Genomic DNA, 16,315 nt, shown 5'->3' on the forward strand with positions numbered 1-16,315 from the left:
CAGCTTGAACAACGTATACACTTTCAAAAAATTAGCCGTGCTTTTTTAGTATTCCATATGTAGTACAGTGCAAAATTGCCAAAAAAACGATCCGCAGTGGTCCGGTTTTTATACATTCTTTATATACCTGAATCGAGTTGAAATGAGCTTAATTCGAGTCAAAATTTGTGAAGAAAAACAAGTGTGCAGGAATTGGTTTTACTGATAATACGTAATGTGTGTTTATTTGCATGTTTACAAAAAATATAGTTTTTGTTTAATCAAATTAAAAGAAAAAATTGAACATGGAGTAGTTACCATATTCTTATATGGTGCTGAACTATTCTGTTTTTTATCGTTTAACACGAATCAAACTATCTTACTTGCACTTCATAAGAAACGTCGAAAAACCATTTGCATTTAAGAAGGTGCTGTCAAAATGTATCATTTTTAAATCATTTGATCTAAACTAAGATAAACCTTTGGTGGAAACTTAGCAAAACTTAGCTATCTTTTCTATTGTTTTCTTTAGCAAAATAAGCCCAGTTAGTTCATTTTCATTAACAAAACTAAATAATATCAACAGTAATAGATTGAATTTTTTCGCATTGGAAAACATATGATATCAAATGTATAACTACTTAACGAACACAGCCATCGAGATACAAATGGAATATTAATTGTACCAACATTTCGAGACTCGTGTAAATGTCAAAAATCAAGACAGTAAGCAGTAAGATTCTACTTTAACTTTTGATAGGTAGTATTCATACTGCGGATATTGTTTTTGCTATTCGTGTAATATTCTACTATACTATTGATAGATTTTCCAACAAAACACGGGTATTAATGGGTGGCTTTTTTGTACAATATCGACTTAAAAAATAAGTGAATAATTTGGTTGGCCTTCAATATCTTTCGAACAAGTTCTTAAAAACTCTTATTTAGATCTCAGTTTGAGATAGAATTTAAATTTTTGGGGTCTAGGATATTAGAACTCAGTTAAGTCTAAAATAATCAATATTCGCATAGACAACATAACCAGATAAAATTATAAATAAAACAAGAGCGAACAAAATTGCCCAAAACCTGAAAAATAAATGCTCCGGAAGCTAGTTCGGACACATTTAAAAGTTTGCGAAGATAAAAGAAAATATTGAAAAACTGATATTCGAATCTAATACTTCAGGAACAAATGATTCTACACAAAATGTATTGTTATCTTTTTTCACAAGAAATGAAAACCTTAAAAGAATGTTACTAAAAACTTTTTAAAAAGATTTTCGACTAAAACACTTGGTAACAAAAAAAAACAAATAATAAAATCAGGCTTATTTCACCATCTATGCAAAATATTGTTAATTTTCGTTATTAGTTTAGAAAAATTAATTTGAAAACGTTTTTTTTTTTACAAAATACGAACATTTAAAAAAACATCTAAAAACTGATAAAATAGATTTTCACTCAAGTATCTTAAAAAGAAAGGACAAGATTTGTGTTTCTGTTATATAAGACATTAAGAAACATCTAGAGACGGGCACGAATTGATAGTTATCAGTTTTCGTCGCATCCCAGACACTTTGAATTTAACAAACAAAAATAATGATTTTCTTAGAGACAACATTTTAGACAAATCACCAACTGCTTACAATTTACAAACAGTCAACATCAATTCCCGTACTATTACAAAACACGGTCTCAAGCATAAACCATTGAGAGTTTGGCATAAAATAATAATGAAGCTTAAAGAAAAGTCTCTCAAAAAGTCTTGTTTCAACCCACCAATCAGCTCAGCTCCTCGTACCATAAGCACTTCCACTCTCCCAGAAATAAAATATACCTCACAAAAGAAAAAAGATATTTAACAACGAAACAATCTTCTAGATCTCCTAGTCGATTAATTGTTACTCCACACTGCACAGCTCGCACCACAAGCTCAAGACATTCATCGGGGACAAACAACACACAAAAAAGGAAAAGACGGAAGTGCAGTCGAAAGTTAAATAGTTTTATTTTGCTTTCAGTTTAACGGGTCTTAATCTTATTCTTATAAGGGAGGAAGAGATAAGACAGTTTTAAAAATGGCCATTCTAAGGATTATTGTTCTGTGTTTAGCTATTGGTGAGTTTTTCTTTTAAATTTCCTTCTTTTGTTTTGGCTTTTCTGATCGTTTAAAAAAAAGAAAAATTAACGGTGGAGTAACAACCGAAAAATATTATTTAAGTGGCCATTGGCCATATTATTCGAAATGTCAACAGGTTATGCCAACATTTTAAACAAGTTTTACGGAGTTATTTGTCTGTTTTTAAGCGGCAATGGCAACGGCAACGACTGTGGTGGCGGTAGCGGTGGCGCTGCTATCGTCGGCAGTGGCATGGTACAGTGGGGTGTGTGTGAATATGAATATGTTTATTATTATTTAAATGCTGTGAGGTGAGGCATAATGATGAAATGACCTTAAAAGTGAAAGTGTTCAGAATCGTGTATGCATTGCTAATTTTTTGGCGTTGTTAAAAATGACATTCGTGGTCATTAAAAATTAATGCAAATTAAAATAAAATGTATGTGAATGTTTGTAGTTAAGGCCTATAGCCATAAGTGTGGCGTCGTGTGTACCATCATCGTCAGACAATCCAATCCATCACCATAATTACACCTCAAATCGAGCTTTACCTGAACACCAAACCACACCACGAGTGAGATTATATATACATATACTAGTAGATATAATATCTTTCGTATCTATAAAGTTACAAATGCAGAATTTATGTTATTCAATCGGGTTTTACAATGTCAATGCAATAACTGTTGTCGAATATGAAGTTTTAATTGAGTGTGGTTGGGTATGTTGAAGTTTTTAGTTGTATTTTTATATAACAAAATAATAAACCTGTTATGGACTTACCTTTATATTGGATAGCCAAGCCACACAGTGAGGTGTACATAAGGCGTGTGTATGTTGTTTGTAGAGAAATTTTTAGCGAATTTTCATATGAACGTATCTTTATAATGTAGCTTTGTGTTTTGATAAGATAGTATTTAGATCAAGGTCAATCACTTTTAGTTTGTGCTGTACTTGGGTTGGTTTTCTGGAATGACAAGAAATTGAGAGGGATTGAAACTGACAAGCTTAACTTTGTTGTAAATGTAAATTCAAAATAAAATGTAAGCATTTGAAAATTTTATATCTTAAGAACCATAAGTTTTCTGACAATCTAAGATCAATATACAAAATATGCGTTCAAAAAAACTAAGCAATGCTTTGACACATTCTGAAATTCCCTAACTTCCTGTCAACATGTAATTCTTCTATAGTTAAACTTTGACTTGCTTGCAAAACATATCAAAACTTTTAAGATTCTTTTCTTAGAAATTGTCATTTATTAAGACATTAAAACTTATCACATTTCAATTTTGTACAAGAACTCTTAACTTACATATAAATATGTACATATGGTCTCTATTCATTTATAGAAAGTTTAACTATATAATTTTATTTTTATCTCAACAACACAACACTCTGTTTTCTATACTACACGTATATAAGGACTTTTTAAGTCCCATTCTCTTCCTGATGATGTATACTAAAAAACATTTAACGACCTTATACCCAAAATACATACTACTTGGATAAAATTGATATTTAACTGCAAATTACTTTCATGCCACTTGCTTATCCTTAATCAAATTTAACAAACTTAAGTTTTATACTCGCTCAGAGATATAACCCATTTTTATGTATGCATACAACCAAAAACCAAAGCATATATGGTTTTTGTTTCTATTCAAAAATAAACTCATATACTCTCATATCTTAAAAATACTGTATCTCAGATTGTCCTTGCAGAATGAAAAAGTAAGAAGAAAGAAATGAGTTTAATTTCTTTTCCATAAACTGAACACAGTCAAAGCTGATTATATGAACTTTGGTTATTTAATAGAAGAATAAAAATCCTTTTTCAGAAAATGCTTATCATTTTTTGATAAAAATTACAGCTTAAGTACGACATTATTGCTTGATGTGTTTTTATTTTATTAAAAGGTGTACACATTTTTGGTGTTAAAGTTTTTAAATCTGTCAAAAATGTTGCATTTAGAATTCTGTGAAGTTCGAATGATGTTACATGTGTACATCTGCGTAATAAACTCTTTCATTACTTTTAAGCACGCATACTTAAAGGAGTTTAAAATTAGGGATTGAGAACTTGCCCAATCGAAGAACGTACATATGTATCTTTTGGAATGGTCCCTCGGCTTCAATTGTTGATTTAGCTTGATCTTGTTTTGCGCGTGAACTAAGATCCTTACGCAAAATACACCATATGGCGTTTTCTTTTTAGCTCTTAAAAGAGTTATGAACAGAGTTCTAGTATATCGAGCATCTGAACATCCTCCAAAAAAAAGTTGTGCTGAGCGCTAAAAATTATTTTTGAAACATATGTACCTGATGTTCAATTTCGATATTTTTCACTATCACATGTCAAATTCTTGTGTTGAGCTTTTAACTCGGTAAGCTCTGTTATTTCATTCTGAAGCCATTGAGCACGCTGTAAACACATTTAGAACCAAAAAAGATACGAGTAGACAAATTTAAAGCTTTAAACGTTCAGTTGTAAAACAGAAACACAGTATTTTGTTGACAATTCAGGTTCAGCTCTAACCTAAAAGAGAAAAACTGAGCGAAGCTCAATTCTTGAGAATGACTTGGAATTGGCTAATTTAAATTGTTTGTTAAATTTGTATAATTTGTGGACTTTACTCGTTTAAGTGCTTTGTAATTCTCAAAATGTGTTTACAGAAAAAATTTGATGAGTAGGGTACGTTCACAAATTAAATTCAAAGTTGCCCAGTTCAATATAAGAAAACCCGATGCATGTAAGTCATAAGCATAAACAATTTGATAACGACGTTAGTTGACGTTTTTGTCATTGTCAAAGTGGCATGTATTATGAAAATGAACCAAATAACTACGTTAATTTATAATTTTGTTTCCGTAGAGCAAGCAGAAGCATGAGAGTAAATCGAAACCAATTTTGACAAAAAACAAATAAGCAACTCATTAAATTTGTCCAAGATTAGATACTAGGTACATATTTAGTTAAAAAAAAGGTGTTAAAGACGTCCAACTAAGCTAATTTATAGCAAGGGGGGCCCTTTTTTAGACGTGTTGTTTTCAATCTGACAATACTTTTTTTGGAGTAGATCTTTTTGACAGCTGTTTATTGATGTATACTCAGTTTAGTTTGAAATTTCTTGAAGAACAATGCTTAAAAATCGTGAAAATTTGTTACCAAAAGTAGCGGCCCGTCCCGGCTTCGCACGGGTAGACAATAATAGGTACATATATCTAAGTTATAAGCATACTAATTAAAACGACCATGAATCACTAAATTACACTACGTTAGCTGTGGTATTTGGAGGTGGCAACAAAACGTATTATTTTCAGGAGATCGTACTAGAGAAAGTGCCACATACAATTGCCAGAAAAAGCACTCTTTCCTTAAGTCGATACCAACTATGGAAACAGTTTGTCCCTGGGATTTATTTATAGTTAGAGCGAAGTATATTTTTAAAGGAAACTGTAAACTTTAAAAAGATATGGGTAAATCAGTTAGTATCATCGGGATCCGCGGAACATATGCTAGCTGACTGGCAGCGGGACCCATAACGATTGTTGCTACAATCACATTATCTCTTTATTCTTTCATCAATAGTCTTGTACCATTACACAAATTTGGAGGGCTTACATTTCTTAAAAGCATAACTGGCGTACCAATTTTAATTGAGGGTTGAGGGAATTTAAAAATTTTGTGGGTAGTGTATTTTCGATGTTCCACACATAGTCAACAGATTTGTAACATTTAAAAGCACCTGGTACTTTTTCAATAGTAGTTTTGTTTATCTCATTTACTGAGTCGTTTCTGGGTGACAATGTCGCTCTCGAACAGAGCCCATGGAAATTTCTTACTGTACGATTTTTGGTGTCGGGATAGATCGTGTCTATAAGAATTTCTAGACTGTGAACAGTTTGAGTCAATTCAATATCCAACAGTTCTTGGGAGCTATTTAGAATTGAAGTAGTAAATTTTCCGTCTCTTAATTAAGTATATTTTCTGAGAAATTACCACCGAAGTTATTGCATAAATGCACTCTCATATTGTGCGCAAATTAAGAGTTTTAATTAATAGCTACAAATTTGATGATTTGATCCACGCTTTAATAACGTCGGCACGTGTACCTATTGTTTCAACTGGTAGAGTTAGGTAAAAGTCTCCAGCGAAAACAAAAGTTGCGCCACTAATCATATTGCATGAGTTTCTTATATCTTTTAATGTGTTGTTCACTGCTTCTATATGAGCTCTATGGCTTTTGGTTCACTCATCCCAAATAATCAGCGACGTGTCCTGTAAGATCTTTCCCAGTGGACCATTTTTACGTATTGAAAATACAGACTGTTGATGTAAAGAAACAGTAATTTAAACGTAGAGTGCGCCTTTTTTCCATCAAATATTACGGTTGCAGCTGTACGCTGTTTTTTGATCTGCCACTAACTTGGGTACATTTGAATTGACAAATTCTGACAACTCGTTAACATAATATGTACGGCACTGTATAGCATCAACTACATTTTGTTAGCGATTCGGAGAAGGTAATCCAAAGTCTCTTAAACATTTGCCACTTAATTCTAAAAGTTTGTTTTCGATTTGTATGAAACCTTCGTTATATACATCATAATCGGAACCATGTTCTTGGGCTATATGTCTGATGCCTTAACACAAATCATTTTTAAACATGTCCCATAATTTGAGAGGTTCTGAGGGAAAACAAAATAATAGCATTACCGCAAACAACTCTCTCAGCCTTAACGGACACTGAGAAATCGAAGCTTCTCTCAGATGGTTTCCCATTGGTTATCATCTTTTAGCAAACCTCTATCTCGGCAAGCGGCTTGGTAAGTTTCTTTAACAACTCCTTCAACGGTTTTTATATCTTGGAACGATGGTGGACCACGTACATTTTCTTTACGTATCCTTAATACTCTTGGCAGCGTCATTTTATGGTTATGTTTTTTTAAACTTTCGGTTGGTTTTAATAGGAATTTCTAAATATTTCTATAGTTATCTAGAACTAAATATAGCCTCAAGAATATACTCAAGAATAATGTATGCAGCTTTCTAATGATAAAAGAATTATTAAAATCAGTCCAGTACTTTTTGAATTTATTCGTTAAATACAAAAATACAAATGTATCCTCTTTATAATATTAGTGTTCTGATTGTGCGTCGCACGAAGAAACAATTAATTTATTGAAGGACACTTTAAGTGAGCGCATTATCACGCAGTGTGGACCTATGGCGACCGGCGTGGTCTCCAGATATGTCTACCCAGATATGTCCGAGACGATATTATTGACATACGGCCTCCTGGCTGAAGATTTTTCGATCCAGCTGTGGCAGCAACTTTATTATTTAGAAAACATTATGGCAAACCCTTATCTATATAATAAAGTTAAATTCTTGGAAATATCGGTTAAATATGCATTTCATTTCTTCTTGAAAACAATAGTCTAAAAAAAGACCCTTAATAAAAAGGTAATGGGACAAAACGTAAAATCAAAGTCGAAATTGGAATCAGTGTATCAACCGATATTTTATTAGAATCAGGTAGTTGCTTGAAAACTGTCTTCAGACGGATATGTCTAATGATTTAGAGTTGAAAGTCACTACGCGCTAGTTCTCAATGGACTCTTGCACATTTATTAGCTTAATTTCAATGATGTTACATTCTTTCGCCCCAACTTTGAATCATTTTCTAACTAAGCCGTGTCGACTGTATTTCATGCTTAAAACATATAAGTTCAAGAAGCTCCCATTAATGCACAGCAATTTAGATACTCTATCTACAAGTTTTAGAAACGAAACACAGGAACATACAATCATAAAGGAAAACATACAATTTACTCCCTCTCACCTCACATTTAATGAGGCTTAGATTGCGGGTGATTCCACAAAATGGGTGATGTAAACTTTTTTATTTCGTCGTATTTAAGTGTCATAATTAATTCTAACGTTGTATAATTTCCTTTAACACATTGTAAAATCCATTCTCTTCAACCCATGACACGCCATACAGAACATACATATCACCACACCACACCACCATACACCCCACATATACATCATATCGTTCTAAAAATGTTATTAATTTTAACAGAGTTAGCCGCCCTTTTCAAGGTCTTAATTAAGACTATATATGACACTGTGTAAAGAAGGATCAGTGGTAGCTTTAGCAGCTTACAATCTGTCGTCGTCGGTCGTCAGCGCTAAATATACAACGGTATACCTCGAACTTCATCATCATCCTCGTTTGAGTGTTGAAATTTTGCTTCACAGCAACAGCCAGCGATACGAGTACCTACGTTACGACGAGAGTATGTATCGAGTATAATACCACCCCAGGGACTAATTATTTTAAGTGACATCAAAGTGGGAACTTGTACTTTGGCACACATGCTAACTATTTTACTATATCTTGAAATATGTGCTCTGCATATATACGGACACCCATTATCGCACTCCTTTTGCCAAAGCCAAAGGCTCTGCTGACATTCCACCAAAACCCAAAAATTAATGATTAACAATGTTGGAAAATATTTTGTTTGGTTTTTTAAACATCCATTAAACAAAAAAAAACTGAAAATAAAAATTAAAACTGAAACTGAAAAACCGTCAGTATACAATTTTTTGAAAATGAAACGGGAAAAAAGACTCCAAAGACATACCGACAAAATATCATATCAACACCTTGATTGGGTTGTTGGCCTAATGGAGTGCGGTAAAAATACCACAAGGTTGACTTTTTATTTGCAACTTTTATTTATTTAAAAAATGAAAATATATGCACGTCCGACCAGAAGCCACATGTGCATATTTACACGCCCACACGACATCCACCTGATGTGTCCGTCGTAGTCGTCGTCGTCGTCGTCATCATCCAGGATTCGATACATATTTACATATATGTGTTTCAAAGGGCAGATCCTGGTCACTATACCATAGGACTATACTCGTTCTGTATCTACATACCTACAGAAGTGTTGATGACGAGAGTAATTAACAACTTGGACACGTGTACGACGACGATGATGACGACGTATGTAGGTGCTATAGGTAAGGTATACCGGTTCGTGTTGTAGATAGATAGCGAAATAAACCATTTCATTTCCGTGCTGTTGCTGTTGCTATTGCTGCAGAAGCAGAAGCAGCGTCAGCATTCAAGTTGGCATTTTGATAAGGAAGTGAATTCACAGGATTGTTGTTAACTGTGGTTGGGCTAGTTGACTATTCTGTCTGGTTCTGTTTCTGTTTCTGGTTCTGGTTCTGGTTCTGGTTGGGCTTTTTGGTTCACGGATGCGGTTGTCCATATGATGTGTTCCGATGATTGACTGATGTATGGAGCAACCTACTTTATGAGCAATTAGAGAAATGTGGTTTCTGTGCCAAATGGTCTTCATGTGAATTAATAACAAGTTTGTTTGATTGAATACAGGCTTAGGCTCGTATACCTTATTTTTGTATTGTTGTTTTTTTTGATGGTGTAGGAATAAACGCTTGATTAATTCTATTGAATTCCAGACTCACATAATTATCAGGAGCAAGAAGTCAGAATTGAGGGTATTCACCTTTTATTATTTGTTTTACTGGGAGAAGTTTTAGATTTTTAGAAGAAACGATATAATAGACTTTAGATTTATTTGTAATTATAGTCATTTTTATAAAATTTGGCCTATAGGTTTGTAAGATTACAGCCTAAAATAATTGATGACTTTGACGACATTTTAATTAACGTACAGAGTGTACTTCAGAAAACTAGGGGCAAGGAATAAATATGGTAATTACCATTACTAGTAACAAAATAGCTTGAAAATTATTGTAACCAATTAAAAGAAGACATTTTTAACTTCTTAAAAGCATTGTAATTCAGGATTAAACTCTCCCCAACTGGGATTATTCAAACTTTTTTTAAAGTATCCTCATAAAAACTAATTTCCTAGTTAGAAGACATTAACGTCAATCCAAGGCCGTCGAAAGGAATTCCGGGCCAGGAACGGAAAATATTTACCATTTTTTTCAAAGTTTATGCCTATTGATATGGTAGGTACGTTCAAATTTAATCATGAAATCAATCTCACGGGTACCGTCCAGTTTAGTTGAAATGGAGAATGGATAGAAAATAATTCTATAGCGAGTAGAGCAGATTCCGAACAGAATTCGATATTGCCAACGACATGTAAGTAACTAGTACTAGGGTCGATTAACTATTAAAAAAATTAGCATACACATAAAATAGAGCGAAATAAAAGTATTTGAAATTTGTCTTAAAAAAAAACTATGTGTTTTAAAAGTTTACATTAAATACTCCTTATTGTTATTCTTTATATTAAAATATTATCACAATGTTTTCATTAGAGTAAGTTTGCATTCAATGAAATATTTTCTTTTTGCAAAAGAGCTTTCCTAGCTTTCTGAGCAGCAAAACAATTTATAATTGCATCGAAATTCAATTTCCTTGGTAAAAGTGCTTCGATGCATAGTGTAGCAAGTCCAGAAAAACGATCTTGTGATAAGCACGAACGATGAAAATTCTTTGTTCTGGCAAGGACGCTAAATGAACGTTCGGCACTAGCTACGGTTACACTTATAGGTATGGTGGAAAACACACGGAGAGCAAAACAAATGTTGGGGAAAATCGTCTCGGAATAAATCGCACAGAACAAACTCAATGCCGGAAGTTCTGCTTCAAAATTGGCTTCACAAATGTGTTTCACATGAATTATTTCTTCTTTAAACTCTTGAGACACATGCGAATTATACTTTTGGATGAATCTTGTAGCGGAGTTTTTAATCTTAATTTTGTCCATTGTTGAAAACCGTCATAAAATAAAAATGTAGCATTCAAATTTTTCATCGTATCAAACCGACAAGAAATTCTAGATATAATTGAATCAACTATGACGTAAAAGGTGGTTCTCTTGAAATTTATTTCTTCGTCTGTTTCAATTTGCTCTCCGGCTCTTCGATTTTCTCCAAATCGAAGACATCAAATTTGTGCATATTTTAAAACGCCATTTACATCTCATTGACCTTCAGCAGTTAAATTAATGTCACGTAAGGCTTCTAATGATGTTCTAAGGTTTTTCAGACGATTTGCAAATGGTTTCACTGCCTCAATTCTAGCTGACCATCTTGTATCGGAAAGTTTGTGAAGGGATCCGGAAGCATTTTCCTTAAGGATTTCCCAACGTTGGGCACTGCTGTTAAGCAAGTTGAAACACTTTTTAACAACACCAAAAACATTTCGCTTTTTAATGAAAACAACTTATTAAAAATATTAATTAATTAATATTACGGAAACGAGAGTTGAAAAACGTTTGAGTGGAATTTTCCGGAAACTTTTTAAAAACAAAACGCGAAATAAATATTTGTGTTTTGCTTTAAGTTGCCGGGCCCCCTATTTTGACCTAAAAAATCTTCATAAGAAAAGCGATAGAATTTATTATAACTTTCTTTCATTAGTTCCGTGTTGCCCAGTTTTTCATAAAATAGTACCAACAAAATACGCCAATTATAATCAACCGGTAGACGAAGTGCAGAATTTTGACAGGGGAAATGTTTCCCTTACAGCAAATTAATTTGTTTGTATGGGTTGGGCACTAAGCCATAATATTTTTGGATTATCGTGAACAATGTAGCTAAGTGAAGAAACTCCCCAAGAAATAACCCCCACAAGATTGTTAAAGGAACGGGTATTTAATTCCTATTTGCTTGGGAACTACACACAAGATTGTTAAAGGAATTTAATTAATGTTTGTTTGAGAACTAATTTCAATTTTAACTCAGGGATATTTTTTGCATGATGAAATATCAATAAAATATATCCCCAAATTTGGGAAGTACAATAAGGCCAATTTTTGGGAGTTGGTCTTATTTCAATATTACAAAATGAAATAAGGCCAAATTTGTTTGATTTTATTTTCAACAGTTTGGTTTGTACACGCAGTAACACCCTGCTTGGAGTTACTATAGGAGTTGGGGTAGGTAAAGGGTGAGGGGCCCATTGACCGGTCCCGAACGTGAAATGAAATGTTGTGTGGCATGTGGCACCCTCTTGCTAAAACCACATGTCATGCATTGGTTGCTCTTGCAATGCTTCTCGCTGATACTCACTCCAAAATCGACAATTCTCACTGAACACAATTTTTCGGTAAAATGGTGAATCTTCGGCCAACTTTCCAAGAGCCCATTCACCAACAATTTTACTTTGCAGTAGGTCGTTCGGCCTCAATTCTTGCTCCAGCTGTATTTTAAAAGCCATCACACCTAAATCCTTCGGCAAACTGTTCCACGTTGTTAAGTAACAGAGGCCCAATTGCTGCTAATGGCGACGAATCGATAATTGATGGTCATCACTAACACTGTCCGATACAGCTGCCATATTTTCATCAGTTCGCATTCTACGTAAGCGTGTTATTGATTTAATGTCCAACAATGTAAATTTGGTGCAAAATTTAGTCACAATATCTCGAATAGCCACTTCAGTGGGTCGATTAAACTGACCATAAAGAAGCGCGCTATAAACTTTTTACCAGAGCACGCATTTTGATAATAAAAATTCAATTATTTGCAAGCGTTGTTCGTTTGTAAGACGATTCATGGTTAAATTATAGACCAAACTGAAGATATTTAAAAGTGAAACAAAACAAAAAAGTGCGTAAGCTGTTTAAACCAGTGTTGCCAAAAGGATAATAGATACAAAATCACCCTTTACTAGGTTTAAGGTGTTTAAATTTGAGGATTTATTTTAATGTTTTTTGGGGATTTCTTTCATTTTCGAGTTTGTGAATAAATTTCATAATGCAATAAAATCCTAATTTAGGGAAGTTATTTAATGGGGAGTTATTTCACGGAGCCAAACAATGTATCACACTTGCCCTTGAACATAGCTTGTTATGTTCTTCTTCATGTTATATTTTTCTGTTTAGACCATTCAACACTTCTTGACTTATCCGTCACACAATCGTGAAATGTGTTTCCAACTGTCACATAGTTGCAAAGTTTTTGTTAATGTGACCTATTCGTCACACAACTCCACATCCAACTTCGAAACCCTATTTTGATTGCTTTTCCAAATACTTAAGATCAAGCTTCGAGTTTATGGATACCAAGATTCCATTGAGCTCTACAGCATTTTCGAAATGCAAGGACGTAGGCAAAATCTTAGTTTTAGCTGTTGCCATAAGATTGCTCATCGATAAAATGAAATATTTCAGATGCTTGCTGATAAGGCTGCTGAAATTTTTCTTATATAACAAAAAATTGATCTCTGGTTGAGAGTTTTGTCATTTTAAATTTAAACAGAACTCATTTTATTAAGTATAGAAAGCATTTTTTGAGAAGCTGCTTTGAGATTGAAGCTTAAGTATAGTTTTGTTAAATACTTGTATAACTAATGATAATCTAGCCTACCTTTGAATAACAAAGAAGAAGATGAGGTCAAACTAATTCTTTATCATAAAAAAGAACAACTGTTGAAATCAAAACCTAAAATTTGACATGTAACGACTTTTTCTTGTACCTAAAGTGGACAATCTTTTACTTCATTATAGAAAAAGCTAATACTTTAGAAATATCTCATTCGAAGTGGTAAAAACGTTTGTAAAAAATATTGTAAATGTATTGAGAGCAACATATTTCCAGGAAATGAAAAGTTAGTCGAAGAGTAGATAATGTCATCCATCAAAAAAAACAATCGAAATTAATCTGTTCCCTGGCGTTATCAAGATTTGAGCAAGGCTGAGACCAGATATGGCATATTTTGCGTAATGCAAGCTGTAAAGTCCTTATTGAAAGACCCTTTGAAGATCTGAGATAGAACACTTTATTATTTGTACTATGTGATGAAATTGTCAATAAAATTCTGTCTAAAAACCATGCCATTTTATCACAGACTAAAGTAGCAAGCTTAACTATAAAACTTAGAGTTGGAAATAACATTTTTTTAAAATCAGAGCTAAAACAATATATCGTTCCTTAATTACACTACACTATGAGCTAGTAAAATGCCGTAAGAAACTTTTTTAAAAAGCAAGCAAGAATTCCGTTTTATGATAGTGCATAAGACTGTCATGCTAGAGATAAGGTTTCATCTGTATCCAGTGCTACTTGGTGCCATTCGGATTAAGTATACACACTTTAGGCCCTCTTACATAATTCGTATAAGGAATCGTTGAGAGTTTCATGCCACAAGGGCTTTGTTCTTTACTAGCTGTAATGACACCAATTTAAATTTACTTAAGTTTAAATTCAATATAGAATTTAAGGTTTTTAAAAAGCAGAATTTTACACCGCTTCCCACGACAAATTTTCAATTATAAAGTGTTCTTGTAGGTCTATACATATTTAAAATACATAAATTATAATTTCGCACAAAGGCTCCGATTAAAATTTGCTACTTATCAGTGATGCCTTCATTGTTAAAGCGGGAGTATGTCAAAGGGAGTATTAAAATGAAATTTGGATTAACTCTTTTCTAAAGCCGACGCACAACGAGCGGTTATGTGGATTAAGTACTTGAATTAGGGGTGATAAAACTGAAGTGTAATAATTCATTAGAAGAAATTTTAGTTACACGAAAACGACGCCGAAACTATGTAGAACAGAACATCAGCGAGAAAATGTATTCAGGATTTCCATAAAACTGACAAAATGTCATGAATAAGACTTTTTTTCTGTCGTTGTTTCGTTGTGTTTTTGTTAAACTAAACTTTGACACATAAATTTATAATTATATCCCTCTTCTATATATATGTAAGAAAGGTATACCGAATATTGTATGTGTCAAATTCCCTTCTTAAATATTCATTCCATCAGGCGATAAGCTTCTAAATCTCTCAAGAAACCAGATATGCAAAACAGACAAACGACATAAATATTGTCAACAATGACAATTCCATATTATTTTACTCCTATATTATAATGCCAATGTGAATGATAATCAACGTACCGTTTACATATATATACTTCGTGGATGTGATACTTTTTAAGTAGAGAGCCTAATCTCTATATTGTGCTTGTGTAGCGTGAATATTATGGTGATTTACGATAAGCAAGCCTAAAAGGCATTTGTCATTCACAAGGATATCCTCAGAAATCTGTTTCCCTTTTTTGGAAAGTTTGCGTTTGTCATATATGTACCTATACATATAACCGACAACCCATACTAATTTATGTTTCTGTGAATAGGTATCTGAAATTACTTTTTCTTCATGAAGCTATGATATTTTTATTAGAGTGTTTCGTCGAAATTTGAGTCTTGAAAAGCATATTTCGGAAAAGTAATACAGATAAATATTGAATGGTTTATTAAACTTCTACTGCTCTTCTACATTTGAGCTTTTCCCTTAAAGTTTAGGTCGTTTTCGGCTTCAAACAAAGTGTCTCTTTTCGGTCCATTTAGTGATCAAAATCAATTATTACTGGTAAAAGAATAAATTGAATATATTCTTTTACTACAAAGTCAGTTATCAGTACAATGGTAAAAGTCCATATATAATGAAGAAGATTTGTTAGCGTGAGTTCTACCATTTGTCGCAGTCAAATTCTGCAGCTTATACAAATGTAGATAGATAAATATGTGACTCTGAAAAGATATGCGTATTGAACAATAATGACAGCTATATTATCAAAGTATATTCCAATCTCTGGCTCAAAATTATTAAACATAGTCTCGTCTAAATGTGTAAGAAAAATGGTAATTGTTCTATGGACAATTGATCAAATATTCACATTACTGCAGATCTTGGAAAAACCCAGGACTTAAAATCGATACCCAACATTTCCTTGTCGATTTTAAGGCTTTGTATGACGGCATTTATAAGGAAGATATTTACAGAGCAATGTCTAGTTTTGGCATCCCTCTCAAACTTATCTCTCTCACCGATTTTAACGATGGATTTGATGTCAAAAAAGTTTTTAGACAAGGCGATGTACTGTCATGCGACTTCTTCAACATCGTTCGGGAATTGTGCAAAACACAACCGTCAACACAAGAGACACAAATCCAAAGGTACATCAGATTTATTTCAATGCGCGGATGATATTGACATAAATGGGAGATCAAAGCGTGATGTCAGTGGACCGTTTGAACATTGCGAAGGAAGCGGAGAAGATGGGTTTAGTGGTAAATAAGGGCAAGACAAAGTATATACTGTCATCAAAAAATAACATCGAACGCAGGCGTCCTGGACAAAACGTCACCATGCGCTGCTATAACTTTC

General features: G+C 33.3%; 1 protein-coding gene across 1 annotated transcript in view; it reads left to right on the forward strand.

Moving 5' to 3' along the window:
• Positions 1-1,856: 1,856 nt before the first annotated feature.
• The window catches only part of LOC129941742 (protein obstructor-E), a 35,299-nt gene continuing 20,840 nt past the window's right edge, over positions 1,857-16,315 (forward strand). Inside the window, exon 1 of the mRNA XM_056050450.1 lies at positions 1,857-2,100. Within this exon, the coding sequence (XP_055906425.1) occupies positions 2,061-2,100 (40 nt within the window). The 5' untranslated portion in view covers positions 1,857-2,060. The remainder of the gene's footprint in view (positions 2,101-16,315) is intronic.

The sequence above is a fragment of the Eupeodes corollae genome, chromosome 1 (genome assembly GCF_945859685.1).
Source record: "Eupeodes corollae chromosome 1, idEupCoro1.1, whole genome shotgun sequence".
Lineage (NCBI taxonomy): Eukaryota > Metazoa > Arthropoda > Insecta > Diptera > Syrphidae > Eupeodes > Eupeodes corollae.